This window comes from Podarcis bocagei (genome assembly GCF_964188305.1).
Source record: "Podarcis bocagei genome assembly, chromosome: 3".
NCBI classification, from domain to species: domain Eukaryota; kingdom Metazoa; phylum Chordata; class Lepidosauria; order Squamata; family Lacertidae; genus Podarcis; species Podarcis bocagei.
Window position 1 is genome coordinate 53273937 of NC_138127.1, and position 16908 is coordinate 53290844.

General features: G+C 40.4%; 1 protein-coding gene across 15 annotated transcripts in view; it reads right to left on the reverse strand.

The window, feature by feature from the left end:
• SYNE1 (spectrin repeat containing nuclear envelope protein 1) overlaps positions 1-16908 on the reverse strand; it is a 285408-nt gene that overhangs the window by 207933 nt on the left and 60567 nt on the right. For 11 of the 15 annotated variants that reach the window (XM_081187171.1, XM_081187169.1, XM_081187161.1 and 8 more), the window contains 6 exons: positions 15812-15862; positions 10275-10382; positions 8851-8988; positions 7418-7582; positions 2783-2895; positions 2013-2181 (listed from right to left, as the gene is read on the reverse strand). In XM_081187171.1, coding sequence (XP_081043297.1) covers positions 2013-2181; positions 2783-2895; positions 7418-7582; positions 8851-8988; positions 10275-10382; positions 15812-15862 — 744 coding nt within the window. The remainder of the gene's footprint in view (positions 1-2012; positions 2182-2782; positions 2896-7417; positions 7583-8850; positions 8989-10274; positions 10383-15811; positions 15863-16908) is intronic. The other 4 variants (XM_081187166.1, XM_081187175.1, XM_081187172.1 and 1 more) reach the window with 1 other exon arrangement.

Here is a 16908-nt window from a genome sequence, read left to right on the forward strand (position 1 = left end):
TCTCCCATTCATGGGGTCATTTAAAAATAGCTTCTTGTAAAACAGGAAGTGACCTTTTCTGACAATGAGATGGTTCTTCCTACCACATATATATACATACAATTCTCCACACTCCTGTTCCAATTACTCCATTCTGTTCCAACCTCTCACTCAACTGTCAGCTCCCCCCACCTCCTTCCAGTCTTTTAATGTACTGTTCCATCATGTTATTATTGGACTATTTTAGGGTACCCCCCTTAAGTTTCCATCCCCAGAAGTTTTTTTCTTAAAAAGTGTGCATATCTTGAGGATATTCCCTAATCTACCCAGAGTTTCCTCTTGTATGGGGGATGGTACAGGACACTCCTCTATTCAGTAATGTAGGTAATTATGGAGAGTTCTGGCACAACAGACATTTTTGCAGTCAGTATAGCATGTATAGATTCCATCACTATCCTTTTTTTTTTTTTAGCATAGACATGTTTCAGTTTGGCAAATGGATTACTGACATTAGCAACCTCATCAGATTCTGGAATATATAAAATAACAAAATGCACTTATTCATTTTATGTAAAAAATTTATGCAAGCTTAATAAATATGTTTAAAAAGAGAGCTATTATCTCACTTATTTGGTTTTCCATTTCACTTCAAAATGCATGTCTACTATCCAAATGATTATTGGCTAACTAGGACTATTGTCTCACTGAGGCCATGAGAATAGTTGGTATGAGTTGAAGATTAGTTAAGTCCCACTTCTATGACTGAGGGCACTCTCCATTTTGCTTTGAATTAAGATTGTAGCAGAAGCTGCTTTTAACACATATATGTAAGTTTGAGGCATAGAAGGCTTTCCCACCTCTTTTAAAAATGGAAGCTATGATGCTCAGATTCTGTAAAAGCAACCAAACAACAAAATTTGCACCACTGCTATCTCAGCCATAGAGACTTGTTGGTCTTGCAATCTTTAGGAAGACTTGGGATGCAGTGATCAATACACCACATTAGTCTACACTATGGTTGTCAGCTGGGACTTGGGGCTGCTCTATTAGTTATACTTAGTTCCCGTTGAAACCAGTGGAACTCAAGTCATAAATAGATCGTTCCAATGAATTCAATGGAACCTAAGTAACTTAGTCCAGATCCAACACTATGTGTGGAACAGCTTTATAGTGATATAATATATCAATATATTATATTGAATATATTAGATTGATATATTCTGTGCATCAAAAATACAAACCTACCTCATACTGGCCAGAACATTGGTCCATCTAGCTCAGTATTACCTACTGACTGGATTTCCAGGATTTCAGCCAGTAGCCTTTCCCAAGTTCACCTAGCAATGACAGGGTTTGAACCTGGCACATTCTGCAGGCAAAGTGCAAATTCTGTAACTGAGTCAGTTGCAGTGTAACACAAAACTGCAGGTTCTTAAGTAAAATGCTAAGAAAGCTGAACATGAATGCTTTGTGACTGCTTAGGAGGGAACAGTTCATTTCCAGAGGATTGACAGTTGCCTAGTAAAAAGAGCATATATTAAGAACATGGGCGATGTGGCACAGTGTGTGCCTTGACTCATCACAATGTGGGAGGCTTCACCTCCACTCATTCTGTAATTCCTTTCTGTGGAAAATATGTTAGCCTAGAAGAAGAAGGAAGCTTTTTCTTTCCAAAAAGGAAGAAAGATTGCCATCATACAGACCATGCAGCTGTGGGTGTTATCCAGCTGGTGTTATCCATCAGCAGGAAAGGGAGTGAGGCAATTTTATTTGCCCTGAACGCTCCCCCCAAATCTGTTCTGGAGGATTGGGTAGGCCCCCAGAGCAGCTTTCAAGGGGCATGGGGATTGCATGGGAGAAGAGTAATTGCCAAAGGTTGCTTCTCTGCTCATTCCGCTGAAGGATGTGCTCCACCAATGGAGGGGCACCATTTTGACACCATCCTGTAAGATCTATTTATTTTTGCATTCTTGGTTTATATATTTCATTTACGTTTCAAGGTTGCATTCAAAAATGAATCAAGATAAGCTTACAATATAGTTTTGAAGAAGTAGTTCAACAGATTCCCTTCTTCCATATTTGATAATCCATGATTTTAATTTTGATTCTGCAAGGACCAAGAGTGATAGCAGACGGTATTTCAGTTCCAAGAATTCCATTTTCAGCAGATGGAGCTCAGATGTAGAGGCAACAAATTCAAACCTAGACATGAATCACACTATAGTTAACATTCAATTTGCAGAAAATTAAGTTTTCAGGCTGCAAATGCAAAGCCTAAAGGCACATTTAATTTTACATTGTCGTTATTTTGTATATTGCTAATTAGTAGCAAACTAATGACTATGTTTATTAAGTGAAGAAAATGTGACTTACTGCTCTGTAGTAAACATGCTTACATCAAAGTACATTTCATTTAATTCAACAGAGCTTGCTTTTTAGTAAATATATTTAGTACTGTAGTCTAAATGCTTTTCATTGTCAAGTAAGATCCTTTTCCTACTTCTCCCATAAATATGTTCAAGGTGTTGTTACATAACATATTTCCTAACATTCACTGACAACAAACAACCACTATATACATACAGAGAGAGAGAGAGATAAAAATCCACAGCTTATTTAATTTTAAGCTTTTATCAGTAATAGCCAGAAAAGGCTTTGCAAGATGTTTACAACAACAACTTGTTGTTTCCATAGACAGTAAAAGCGCACTGGAAACCTAAGAGGCACCGATTTTAACTGAAAATAATGTAAATCAAACAGATCCTTTTATCATTGCAGCATTTAAGAATGAAATATGACTTACCTCTCTGCCATATCATCTAGCTGTTCTGGTGGAACAGGGACTCCATTGACAAATCGAGCTCTGTGGATCTCCTGGAATGTCTTTTTGTAACCATCTACATTTTTAAGCACATCCTAAATTGGATATTTTTTTAAAGGGAAAGAGAAGGCGAAAAAAGGTTCACCGTAGACAATTTTAATAAGTACAATTTTTAAAAGCTGTACTGATGACTCAGTGTATGAGAGCATTTGATCACGCTGCTACATTTATATGCGAGGTAAAGCATTTACAGCAGCAAAAGCTTCTACAGAAGGAAAGTGCCTTGTGAGATACTGAGCCAAAGCTGTGCCTAATAATTCTGACACATTTGAAAACAGGCAATAGAGGCACTGCCTAAAGCACTTACAGGGAACATGTTGCATAAGGTATCTATCTACCAATCTATCATTTGTTGAGATAAAAATCAACAGTTGGCAGCTGTTAACATTTCATGTCTATAATTTTCCACCTCAATCCCAACACTGCACATTTACTGCACTGCTCAAAGCACCTGAACAAATTCTTTCCCCTCTTAAAACCTGCAGATTTAGATCCATCAAGTATGTTATGTATTCAATGCATAGTGAACTTTGGCACATGAAATAAAACTGATCAATAAGTATTGTCTGTGTTAGAAGCATGGGAAGCCGCTAACCCATGCTGATAAATACAAATCAGTATAAGCCTAATAATAACTCTTCTCTGTAGTATCTAAGCAACAGTACTTCAAAGGTTTAAGGGAGATTACATATTAAAATGAATTACTAGTAATCATCACTTAAGAAATATCCAGAATGAAAAGATGCTACATGTATCTGTCCTTGGGCTGCCTGAGTGTGGAGGATTTAGTGACGCATAGCCCTTATGTAAACTGACTAGCATAAGGTTGATATAGGTAAATAAGTAAGCCAACTTCAATTTTTCCACTTGTCATTCTTGCGACAAAATTACTCCAAAATACTGCTTTTCATAGCCCTTAACTTGAAAGACAACAACACATCCAAGTAGATTTACAACAGTAAGGAATCAGAATGGGCTGCTGCCCACAACCACCTGACACGTGCTGCTGCTACTGCCAACAGCTCTGCCACTTCTGCCTATTGTGGCACAATGGCTACTGAGCTGATGCTTCATAGATGCTTTTTAGTTTACATACTCACTGTGTATAAACATCTAACACAGCTACAGTAGTACCTCGGGTTAAGAACTTAATTCATTCTGGAGGTCCGTTCTTAACCTGAAACTGTTCTTAACCTGAGATACCACTTTAGCTAATGGGCCTCCCACTGCGGCCGCGCCACCGCTGCATGATTTCTGTTCTCATCCTGAAGCAAAGTTCTTAACCCGAGGTACTATTTCTGGGTTAGCAGAGTCTGTAACCTGAAGCATCTGTAACCTGAAGCGTCTGTAACCTGAGGTACCACTGTACTTGTACAACTGTACAATGCGCTGGGCTGTATACAGTGTACTCACAATTAGCTCTCTCACACCCACGCCAACAAATACACAACAAAGTACTAATAAAGACAGGCGCAAGAAACAGAACACAGCTGCAAATTAAATGCAAACCTAACCCAAAAAACTAGAGCCTAAATCGGTAAAAGGGCAGTGGTACTGCCCAAGGAACTAGTAAGAGTTAAAAAAAAAATGGTAAGAGACTCTTGACAGTTAAGTCCAGTTGCAAACGACTCTGGGGTTGCGGCACTCATCTCGCTTTACTGGCCGAGGGAGCTGACGTTTGTCCGCAGACAGTTTTTCCGGGTCATGCGGCCAGCATGACTAAGTGGCTTCTGGCGAAACCAGAGCAGCCCACAGAAACGCCGTTTACCTTCCCGCTGGAGTGGTACCTATTTATCTCCTTGCACTTTGACATGCTTTTGAACTGCTAGGTTGGCAGCAGCTGGGACCGAGCAACAGGCGTTCACCCCGTCGCGGGGATTCGAACCGCCGACCTTCTGATCAGCAAGTCCTTGGCTCTGTGGTTTAGATCGACCACAGCGCTACCCACATCCCTTAGTAAGACTTAGATGGAGACAAAATACAAATTAATTTTATATTATCTTATCCTATTGTCTTATTTTATTTAATTGAATAAGTATGGGACTGGAATTGAGATATCAGGATGGATTTCAATGTCACACTATGGTGAATGTCCCATCAGCACAAGCAGTGCAGCTTGTCAGGTAGAATGATCCCCCCTCTCCTCCCCCTGTTCTGGGGCTTCTCCAACTCCCCGTGGGCCAATTTCAGGGATGCCAGTGACAGTGGAAGAGAGGGGTGAAAGGAGCTTGCTGATGGAAATCATTAGGTGAATCCAACCCTGAGCGTCTGTTGTGCGCTAGGCAAACTGACATGAGGTGACGATGAAACTGAACATTGGCTTGTGGAACATAAAAACAATTGCAGCAGAACAAAAAATGTCAGATGAATGTGCAAAAGAATATTGGAAAGGATTGAGGCATGTTCGTACATCCCTAGGTGGAGAGCAATTCTTGAAAAATGCAACATTTGAAGACACAACAAAATGTAATGCATTACAAGTGCCTGAACGACATTTTCAAGGAGCTACAGCTGTTGATAAAGAAGCATTCTAAACACTATAAAGTTGCAGAGGGATAATAATTTTGGGAAGTATTTATAATTGTAAAACATTTCTTTAAAAACATGATCCATCAACTGAAAGTTATGAAGTTTAAATGGAACACTTTGAGGAGGTGGATAGCTCAGTTGGTTAGTGCTGACATGCCAAGGTTGAGGGTTTGATCCCCCTAAGGGGCAGCTCCATATTCCTGCATTCCAGGGGGTTGGACTAGATGATCCTTAGGGTCCCTTCCAACTCTATGATTCTATGAGGTAAAGCTTGCAATCAGGAGCATTAAAAATAATTTGAGAATTACACATTCCCTCCTGGCTTGCCCTAAACTGCATGCGGGCAGCATACATGCAAAGTACCAGTCATTATTTGCAACTGGAGGGCTCTGGATATTTCCTATATAGGCATCAAGTCATTCCTCTCCTTCCCAGATGCTGCTATCTACAAGCTGCTCATGGTCACAGCCAGGCAGGCATCATTAAGCCCTATGCTGATGGCCTCCTAACACATGCAATGATGTACATTTAAATAAATTTAAGGCAGGAATCTGCCAAGTCCTACTGAACTCAACTGGGCATTCTTCTGAATAGACATGTATAGGATTTCATTGTTAGTCACATTAGTACAGTTAAAGTAGTCTACTAAAAGCACTGGGAGACATCTTCCAATCTTTAATTTGGAAATGGGACCTGTAAGCTAGATTGATTTAGAGGGCATCCACCAGATGCCCCAAATTAATCTGATTTTAAGAAGGACACATTTAATCCCATGTCTAAATTCCCCACTTCAGATCTTCCCATCGCAATTCAGAATGAGAAAACCAATTAACTAAATATTAACTTATGTCATAACAAAGAAGAATTTTTTTCTTACAACTTTGCAAAGAGATGCCGCACATTTTAATAACAAAAAGAATAAGAAAATAAATCATTAAGATCAAACAATTAGAAGACCTTTGTAGAAAGCCCACTTAAAATTGCATAGGAGTAAATAATGGCATTTATTTAATATCACTAATATTGTTTCAATACCAAAGAGAAAATGGGGTGCACTTTTTTAAATTAAAACATATTTCATTGGGTTGAATGGAACCAGCCTTCACCTCCCACAAATGGAAGGGATTCTTCTGTCAACAGATCCAGCAAAGGAATCCCAGTGGCAGAACAGGGGAGGAGGCAATTTTCACTGAATATTCCCTCCCCCTGGAGCCTGCCATAGCCCCGGAAAATATGCAGTTTGCTTCTGAGACTCTGCAGGCCTCCCTTTCTGTTTTGACTGGTGCCCCATTCTGCCCTTTGGCTTTTTCATCAAGGTCAGGAAAGATCTCTGCTCTGACAGAAACCATATTCCAGCTGCTGCCTTTTCTTCTTAAATGATCTTGTCATGGCGCCATTCTGGGGTGAAATGATAGTGGTTAAAGCTCCACAGTCAAGCACCTCCCCTCTACCAAAAAGGCAGAATGAAGTTATGAAACTATCACTTGGTTGGCAGGTGGTTTCCAAAACCTTTGGAAACTTATTCCTCCTTGAAATTGCCCTATTTTTTGCCCACTTATGCTTGTGTTCCTTAGTTTTGTGCTTAAGCCCTTAAGATATGCATTTATTAATAGGGATATAAACAAAGCAAGAGAATGGATGAAGTTAGAGGGAACAGAGAAAGCTGGCCAAGTGTTCATTTAACCTAGGCTGCTAACATATCGCTCATGAAAGCAATGTTTCATTCAGGATTCTCTTTTTATTTCAAAGAATGTAGCAAAACTAGCATAACATATTTGGGCCTCCATTCAGAAAACATGATAGCAAAAGCTGAAAACAGTAAAGGAAATGCACACCCTTCTTTTTTAAAAGTAGGATCTTTTTTCTCCTATCGTGAAGAATACCAATCTATTTCAGCCTCCTTCTTTTTACTTAGTTTTTGACAAAAGAACCTAACACTGTTCATGTTATCAAAATATCATCCTACACTGTGTTTTAGCAAAATGTGATAGTTTTAATATCACCGTTATGAAGAATCACACTACAAACCTTTTGCTGTCCAAGCTTTCTGTTTATGATGTTTGCTGTTTCCTCATGAGCTTGTTGACTGATGATTTCTTCCGTAAGAGAAGCCTCTGCACGATGAAGCCAGGCTCCAATAGTACCCAGAGGAGCAGGGAGAGATTTATCAAGGTGCAGGTGCCATTCAAATATCTGGAAAATACAAACATTAAGACTGTTAGTAGCATCAGCATGTATAGTCTGGGGGTATTATTTAGGGATGTGGGGGGATGTAACGTATTTGATTCAAAACCCCCAGATACACATGAAAATATTGATAAATAATGATGTTGTGAACACAATGCTAACCATATGGTTTGGCTCCTCCACAACAAGCAGAGGTGTAAGTATATTAAAAAATTCTTTATGGATAAGCTGACAGTTGCATTAAACTGAGATTTCAGACAAGTGGCTAGTGTTGCCATACAATAACAAAATTTTCAGGAAAAATATATATAAATCAATCAATCTAGTAAGAAACTTGAAGTACCTATACTGTGATATACACCACTCTGCTCCTATCAGCATTTCCAGTTCCTGAACTGTACCATCTTTCCTTCTGCACGAAAACTTCTATACCTGTTAAGTACTAAGCTTGGATCCTAGAACAATAGGCAGGTAGGATCCTAGAATGCAACAACCTGATTGGCCTGCAGGAGCAGCCCAATCAGGCCCCAGGAGGAAGTCAATCAGCCTATTAGGCAGGTAGGATCCTAGAATGCAACACTCTGGAATATGGCCAGTGACTGTGCCTTTTAGTGTATGGGCTGTATAACCAGAAGAAGCAGTGAGCAATGGACATGAACATTGCTATGTCTTCTAAACAGTATAGTTGCATAGCTGCCTAGTAGCTACCTGTGGGGAACATAGAGTAGATTTTAGGGCCACAGAAGGGAGGAAAATACTGGGGTGTGGGTGGGAGAGAGAGAGAGAGAGAGAGAGAGAGAGAGAGAGAGAGAGAGAAAGAGAGAGAAAGAGAGAATGAATCTCTCTTATTCAGGTGAGATTTTCACTAAATGGTGGTGCTGTCCAATAAGGGGTAGGCCTTCGCACCTGCCCCGCTTACCTGGTTGATTGCCACTCAACCTTGGATGGGGAATATCAGGCCAAGGGAGACTATGTGTGAGAGAGAATTTTGGCTCATGCTGGAAGCTTGGAACACAGAGACTTGTCTTGCTCTGTGCTAAACCCAGTGCTATGGCTTGGGAACCTTATTGGGAGGCAAGACTTGTGGAGTGTTGATGCTATGAGCCTCTTCATGCTATGCTCAGATTGTATAGGTGTGCAAATCAATCTATATATCCTAAAGAGACCACAGCCTCCATTTACCTTCATTCTAAGAAAGCAAACCCAGTGTAAGTGGTGGTATCTCACTGCTCAGAGACTGGGATGTGTGCAACAATATTTTTTTGAAAACGTACCCGGGAAGTAACTCTGTCCCATGCTTGCTTCACCAGAGCTTGATCAAGAGACAGTTTGCCATCTTTCCTTAGAGACTGTATTGCAGATTCAATCTGTTTCCTCTTTATTTCATACTGTACTCTGAAATGTTTAAAGGACTGCAAGGAAAACAAGAGAGCAAGGATAAAAGAAATATTGGCAAAAGAACAAATAAAGTTCCTCCCAAGCCAAAATAGAAAAGCAGACATAAGACATAGCAAGGACCCAATATTCTTCTGACCCATATAGGATGGGAAGCAGAACACTCAAGAAATTAATGAGATGAGGGATAGCTCAGTCAGTAGAGCATGAGCCTCTTAATCTCAGGGTCATGGGCTTGAGCCCCACGTTGGGTGAAAGATCCCTGCAAGTAGGGGGTTGGACTAGATGACCCTCATGCTCCCTTCCAAATCTACATTCTGTGATCTGTAATACTGGACAAACCATGCATTTGTAACAGCATCCACTGCTAATCAAATTGTCTCTGTCATTCCTACTGCCTCTGGAGAGCTATTTGAGTTATCTGGAGGAAGCAGGGGTACGTGGACAGCACCACCACCCAGCACCCTTGTGCATCTGTTATGATACCAGCATTCTGGGGTCCCATGGATCACCTTTTCCCAATCTGAAAGCTCTAAGCAGAAGCTAGCTTCTGGGCTAAATTTAAAGTGCTGGTCCAAACCTATTGTGCCAGACAAAAGCATTTACTTTCAGCCAGGTTTTAACTTGGAAAGTTTTAGATACTGTGCCCTCCTTTAGTGGATGGGTTGTATTATGCTGCCTTTTATGTATATGAACATTTTTAGCTTTTGTTCTGCTTTAGTTTTAAATCAGTTTTGTAATCAGGTAACAACAACAACAACAACAACAACAACAGGACTTTGGCTCAGCTGCCTGCCTGCTTGAAGCACTGTTACTGCCTCCAAGCTCCAAGCTCCAAGCCCAGCAGCATCTATAAACAGAGGAAGAGATCCACTACAGGGCTCTCTGCCAAGGAGCAGCTCAGACCTGAAACCAGTCCTGCAGAGACAGTGTTGAGGGCTTGTTCTACACTGAGGTGCTGTAGCACATTTGGAGGCCTCCAGTTCTTCACAGTTCCTTGATTATATATTTGAAGTGTGCTTTTGCACTATGCTGGCTAAATCTGAAATTAATCTTGGAGTTTTGGTCACATATGTGGTGGGATTAGATCACATGTAAGCTTGAGAATGTGTGTCTCATATGCCATATGAAAGGCTTTCTTCATTTTTAACTAAGTCTGAAATGCCCTCTTCTCCCCGCAACAAACTCACATCAAGGGAGCATTGTGAAAGTTTGGCTAGCGTAAGCTAACCACACGCATAACACTTGCTTCAAGGAATCACTATTTTTAAAAATCAAATATTTAATTTTGCAACATTCTTACCTGGTACTTCTCCTGCAAGCTTGCTTCCACCATTTGTGCTCTTGTCAAGTCTCTTTCAAATTGTTCTACCCATATTTTCAGGTCTCTTAGCATTAGTCTGTCCTCTCTCTGTGACAGGCAAAAATAAATAGGCCAAATGAAAACCACATCTTGTTTAAGATGTAAGACTGTGTGTGCTATAAATTGTTTTATCATGCAAAACCAGTTTCACATTTTCCAAGTATGTGTACAGCTTTTGCTCTAATTTTATGTTGTGAACTGCCCTCAGATCTACAGATATGGGGTGGCATACAAATAATTTCTTTGTTTCCTCATAGCATATGTGTCCAGGACAGCTGTCTACCAGCTCCATCTGGTACGCAGGCTGAAACCCTACCTACCCACAGAATGTCTCGCCAGAGTGGTGCAGTAGTCTCCCGCTTGGACTACTGCAATGCGCTCTACATGGGGCTACCTTTGAAGGTGACCCAGAAACTACAATTAATCCAGAATGCAGCAGCTAGACTGGTGACTGGGAGTGGCTGCCAAGACCATTTAACACTTGTCCTGAAAGACCTACATTGGCTCCCAGTACGTTTCCAAGCACTATTCAAAGCGTTGGTGCTGACCTTTAAAGCCCTAAATGGCCTTGGCCCAGTATACCTGAAGGAGCATCTCCACCCCCATCGTTCTGCCTGGACACAGAGGTCCAGCGCCAAGGGCCTTCTGGCAGTTCCCTCACTGAGAGAAGTGAGGTTACTAGGAAGCAGGGAGAGGGCCTTCTCGGTAGTGGTGCCTGCCCTGTGGAAGGCCCTCCCACCAGATGTCAAGGAAATAAACAACTATCTGACTTTTAGAAGACATATGAAGGCAACCCTGTTTAGGGAAGTTTTTAATGTTTGAACTTTAATTGAGTTTTTAAAAATCCTGTTGGAAGCTGTCCAGAGTGGCTGGGGAGGCCAAGCCAGATGGGCAGGGTATTAATAATAATAATGATAATGGCGTATCTTCATGTTTGGGCATTCTCAAAAATCATGGGATAGTCATTGTGTAAGTCATTTGCTTTCACCTTGATGCAGCACAATTTTGTCAGATTACAGGAGCCCTATTCTGGTGTTCAGACCTCATGAGACACTCACTGCACTGCACTCACTGTCCCCACCCGAGGAACAGAAAAGCTGCCTTACACTGAGTCAGACTATTGGTACTTCTAGGTCAGTATTATCTGCACTGACTGGCAGTGATTTGCCAGGGTTACAGGCAGGGGCCATTCCCACTCCTACCTAGATATGACTGGTTTGAACCTGGAACCTTCTGCATTCAAAGCAGATTCTCTACCACTGAACTACACTCTTTCCTCTTATGTCAGACTTACACACACACACACAGTGGCAGGGACACTTAAGGATGTGACAGCAGGGGTGGGGATAGTGAACAGTGTTCTGCTCTTCCCCTCATTTGATTACTACCATGTGCAGTATGAACACTCAAATAGGGATAATGCAATGGGACTCTAGGGGACTGCATGGCCATGAAAGCAAACTTGAGACTGGGGATTGGGAACCCATTGCCCTTCAGATGATTTTGAACTCCAACTTCCATCAGCCCCAGACACATGACCAATTGATAGATGGAAATGATGTTCCTGTGAGAGGTTGCAGTCAGACATAACTAGCAAGCACAGTGCTAGTTAGTGCATGAAGGGGTTAAGACTGGAGTTGATTCCTATGCTCAGTTAGGTCATGCCCCCTCTCCTCTGGAGAGGAAGCGAAGCTTATTTCATCTTCCTTCCTTCCTATCTCTCTTGCTGTATCATGTAACCAACTAAGGAGGATGTGTGTAAGCTTGCTTCTCAGTTTACAGCACATGTTTGGAATTATATTCTATATTTTGCCTGTATTATCCTTTCTGCTGCATGGAGCAATGGAGGATTGAGACATAAAATCTGTAAGTAAAACATTTTTAACTTACTTAACTTTGTGTGGTCTGCTTATTGCAAGAGGGGCTGAAAGAGGTCAGCTGCTGTGTGCAACTGAATTGGGTAAAAAGGTTTAACAACCTATATTCCTAACACCATACTGCTGTTTAACAAACTGAATTCAATCTAAGCAAATATTTGAATTTATATCTTCAACAGATTAAGGTGTTATTGAGACAGAACTGTACCATTAAAAAAAAAACCCCATTTGCTATTTCGCACCTAGGGAAATGTTTAAACAGGAACAAATGCATTAATCTAAAAGAACAGAAATGGATGCAACATAGACACATCTAGGAAGTAGCACAGGTACTTGTGGTGCACAATGTGGCATTTACTGGCCTATCTTTTTTCTGGGAATCAGGATATTTGATGTCACCCATGGCTGCTTCCAACTTCAGCATGTTACATACCTTGTTACACAATAACAAGGTGGTATTCAAAAAAAGAAAAAAGGGGGGAGCACAACTACAATACAGTTACAATTCAGAGTAAAATAGCAGCCACTAGGTTAACAGAAAGAAAGCAGCTAGTATTAAAAGAAGTCAGCTAGTATTAGTCACCAATAAAGGCCTCAGAAAATAAATGGGTTTTCAGCAAGTGTTGAAATTATAGGATGAGCTGGTGATCAAAGTGAGATGGGGTAGGATTATTTATTAATCTATATATTGCTTCAGTGCAGAATAGGTTTCTAAGTGGTTTACAAAAAATAAAAACACATAAAGCCATTAAACTAGATCTATAGTTAAAATATACCATAAAACAGTACATACAACAATTAAAAGATAGGACACCAAGGACCGGAAATCAGGGGAATACCTGTGTAAACAAGTGTGTATTCAAAAGCCAGCAGACTGCCAATACAGATGGGCCTCTTATAGTACTACTAGTACTACCTGCCTCCATATTGCTGCAAGTTGAAAATGGTCATGCCATGGCAAGCTTAATCAGGTTCCATTTGTTGTCATTTTACTTGTGTTGAGTCAGGCCTCAATCTATCCTACGTCTTTGTAACTGATGTAATTGAAGCTAATGGGATCTGAAACCACCCATTGCCTTTTTCCTTTCCACTTTGAGCACTATGAGTAACTTTTTTGCACCCACTCACACTCACCCCATAACATTAAAGGAGAGCCCGTAGTGTAGCAGTTAGCATATTGGGCTTTGATAATGGAAAGTTGGATTCCTATCTCTACACCACTACAAAACTACTGGGTATCACTGGGGCAATCACCATTTCATCCTAACCTAACCTTTTTATTTTCAAAGAAAGTGGAAAATAGTTATCATGGAATATGGGAACTCTTTGGAAGAGCAGGATTAAAATGTTATAACTTTTTAAAAGTTATTTCTTTACACACACACACAAATTTACCATATGCTTGAACATCAGGATGTAGGGCAACGTTGTTTTGGAAAATAAAGTCATTTCTCATGGTGATATCCAACTAGGAGACCTACTAAACTTAATGAATTTAGGTAAAGGTAAAGGGACCCCTGACCATTAGGTCCAGTCGTGACTGACTCTGGGGTTGCAGTGCTCATCTCACTTTATTGGCTGAGGGAGCTGGCGTACAGCTTCCGGGTCATGTGGCCAGCATGACTAAGCCGCTTCTTGCGAACCAGAACAGCACACGGAAACGCCGTTTACCTTCCCGCCGGAGTGGTACCTATTTATCTACTTGCACTTTGACATGCTTTTGAACTGCTAAGTTACTACAGAAGTCAGTTCTGAGCATGACTAACATTGGCCATCACCATGTAAAAATAAAAAAGCCAACTTAACAGGATTTGGCTCTCAAAATGTTGTGTTTTAGCTTTGTATAAAGAAAAGTGAATAGCTTTCTGAAGATTTGCTGAATATTCTATAGAGCATCACTATTAAAATGCAAAGAACAAACTAGACACAATGTTGCAAAAGTGCAAACACATCTCCAGACCAGACATCCTTTCCCCTCTTCATTCTTCATTTTTCTGATAAAAGCAGCTGCAGACGTGTGGGTGGCATTTGGTTCAGAGCCATGGGAGAAGGGAGGTTTACCCCTTTCCCACTGTGCTGATCCCTTGTTGTGAATTGTCCTTTCAAAGCAAGTTTTCTGCTCCTGCCTAACAGCAACTCTGTCAAGGGCAACAACACAGGGGGAAAGGCTCCAACCTCTGTCCCCTGGCTGCTGTTTTTGGAGTGGTAGTGAGAAAGGTGCAAGAGGTAAGAACATAAGAAGAACTTTGCTGGATCAGGCCAAAGGCCCACCTACTACAACACTCTGTTGCCACAGTCAACAACCAGATGCCCATGAGAAGTCCTCTCACAGGAAGCAGGCAATTAGTCTGATACGTTTACACATCTCCAGAGTCCAAATAGAAATATTATTTCAAGTTGAGCTAGCAGAGTATATGCTATACTTGCACAAGGTCTGAAGTTCCTGGTGAGGTAATGGCCTATGTATGGTTCCTTAAGGTAACAAAGGAAGTGGTTCTGTGCCAGACAGAAAATACCCATACTCTTCCCTCAACTGTCTGGTAGTTAGAAAGACAAAGGCCAGAGTTAAGAGTTTGTGTTCTGTGAGCCAGAAGCTGGAAGCAAGCTGGGAAGCCAGAAAGACACAGCCATGCATGATTTCTGCTGGAATCCAACGCTGTGGCTATGAAAGAAGCAAGGCCCTTTTGGAGTGTTAATGCTGTGAACCCCTCCATTGTAGACTCAGGTTGTATATATGTGTAAATAAACCTTATATCATAATGACTCCACAGTCTCCACTATATCTCATTCCAAAGTAAATACAGACCCAGGGTAAGCACCTGGAATCCCTGGAACTTCACACTGCTCAGAAATTGGGTGGCGTGACAAAATATGTACATTAATCTATCCACTAAGATATGGAACAAGCCAGATGTGTATCCAATTGTATGGATATTGTTCTACTTTGCATTTTTTTAACTATTGTTAGTGACCTGGCTGTTTTAAATCTGTGGGGGTTTTTATTTCACAATGTTATTTTATGCTCTTTAGTTATATTATTTTATCGTTGATTTTTCTTTTCATGTTGTGAGCCACTTCAAAAGTTAACCTGGCAAAGGAGACTAGTGTACAGAAGCAAGTTTTTGCATGCAGATTCTGCACCCCTTATTTGGCCAAATTTTCACATCTAGCAGCTGCCTCTGAATGCAATACTTTCCTGATACTGGACTAAGACTGGCTACAAAGTGTTGAATGTTTGACTTTTGTTGACAAGAGCTGGTTGTCAGCTTTGTCAGCACCTGGGGACTATTGAAATGTTCCTTACACAGTTTTGCCTTGAAGAGTATTTTGTTATTATTTGCTACATTAAACTGGTTAGTATATGTAACTTTAGATGACATAGAAAGTATGTTATAAAATGTTTAATTAACCATCTGTTATATAAGGATGATCAGTTAAATATAGTGTCTAAAGATAAAAGGTGAAGACCCCCCCCACAAACATGCTAGTTAATATCTAGCAATGCCAACTATAGGTTTTTGATGATCAAGTGGTTTACATACATAATGATAAATAATATAAACTAGTGAGTCAGTTTAATTCACCATGTTTAAACCTTACCTTGTATTTAGGTTTAGAAATAACAAAAGATGAAATTGCTTGAAGCGGCTTCTAGCGATATGAAGAAAAATGGATAGCGGGAGCAGAGAAAGGCAAATAAATAAATAAACACAGAAAAAAGAAAGAAAGGAGAGAGAAGTACATTGAAAAATGTATGTACATTATTCTTCAATGCACAGGAAGTTGCTAAATCTTCAGGTCCAGACCTCTTGGAAGAGAGAAGACTTTGAGTCTTGGCTCCTTGTTGATCAAATATTATAACTTATCTCTACAGTTCCCAACTGTAGATATGTTTCTCAGTAGCCGTAAAGCAGATGAGAGGTGGGCACAAAGTTCTAGGGAGAAATAGGCTCCTGAGACATGAGATGCCTTCCCTTCTAGGCAAGACAAGGGTTGACTGAATGTCCCTAGTACTGAACCCTCACTATAGTTGGATTTACACTAAATTAGTGTGTGTGGTTGCACCTTTGCTAACCTCATCCTAACACAATTTGGGAAGTAGGGAGAGCACTGTTTAGTTCTTATGCTTTAAGGCACATGTGAATACCAATGATAAACAATTTTACAGTTAGAAATGGTTAAGTACCAATCAGCACAACTTTTTGAGACTTCACATCAGTAGTCATACCAACTAACAGAAAATCTCTGAACAATCTTTAGTGTAATTGCATGAAAGAAACCTCTGTGAAAAATAATGAACTGCTAGCCAATGAAAAGAGAAGTAAAAAAGTGATCACACAAAATAGTATGAAAATGTTAGATTAAAAACATTAAGTAGCATCTGTGGGACAAAACAGTACAACAGAGGCACATAAAGTCAGACAGTCACAGTCACAAGTGATTTTTGTAATCACTTAATGATAAGATTTATGTGACGAGTGATCTAGTGAATAGGTCTATCATGCTTCCTGGCCTTGTAGCAGGGAATCCAGCAAATTACTTGACTGCTATAAACACTTATTTCTGGGATAGTAATAAATAATTATTTGGCTCCTTTCTACTTTACCGATGACATTTCTCCCCTTTCATCTACCTCTGGTTATTGCATTGTCAATGCCTGGGTTATCCACCTGAGTTGATTGTGTTCTGCTTTTTGT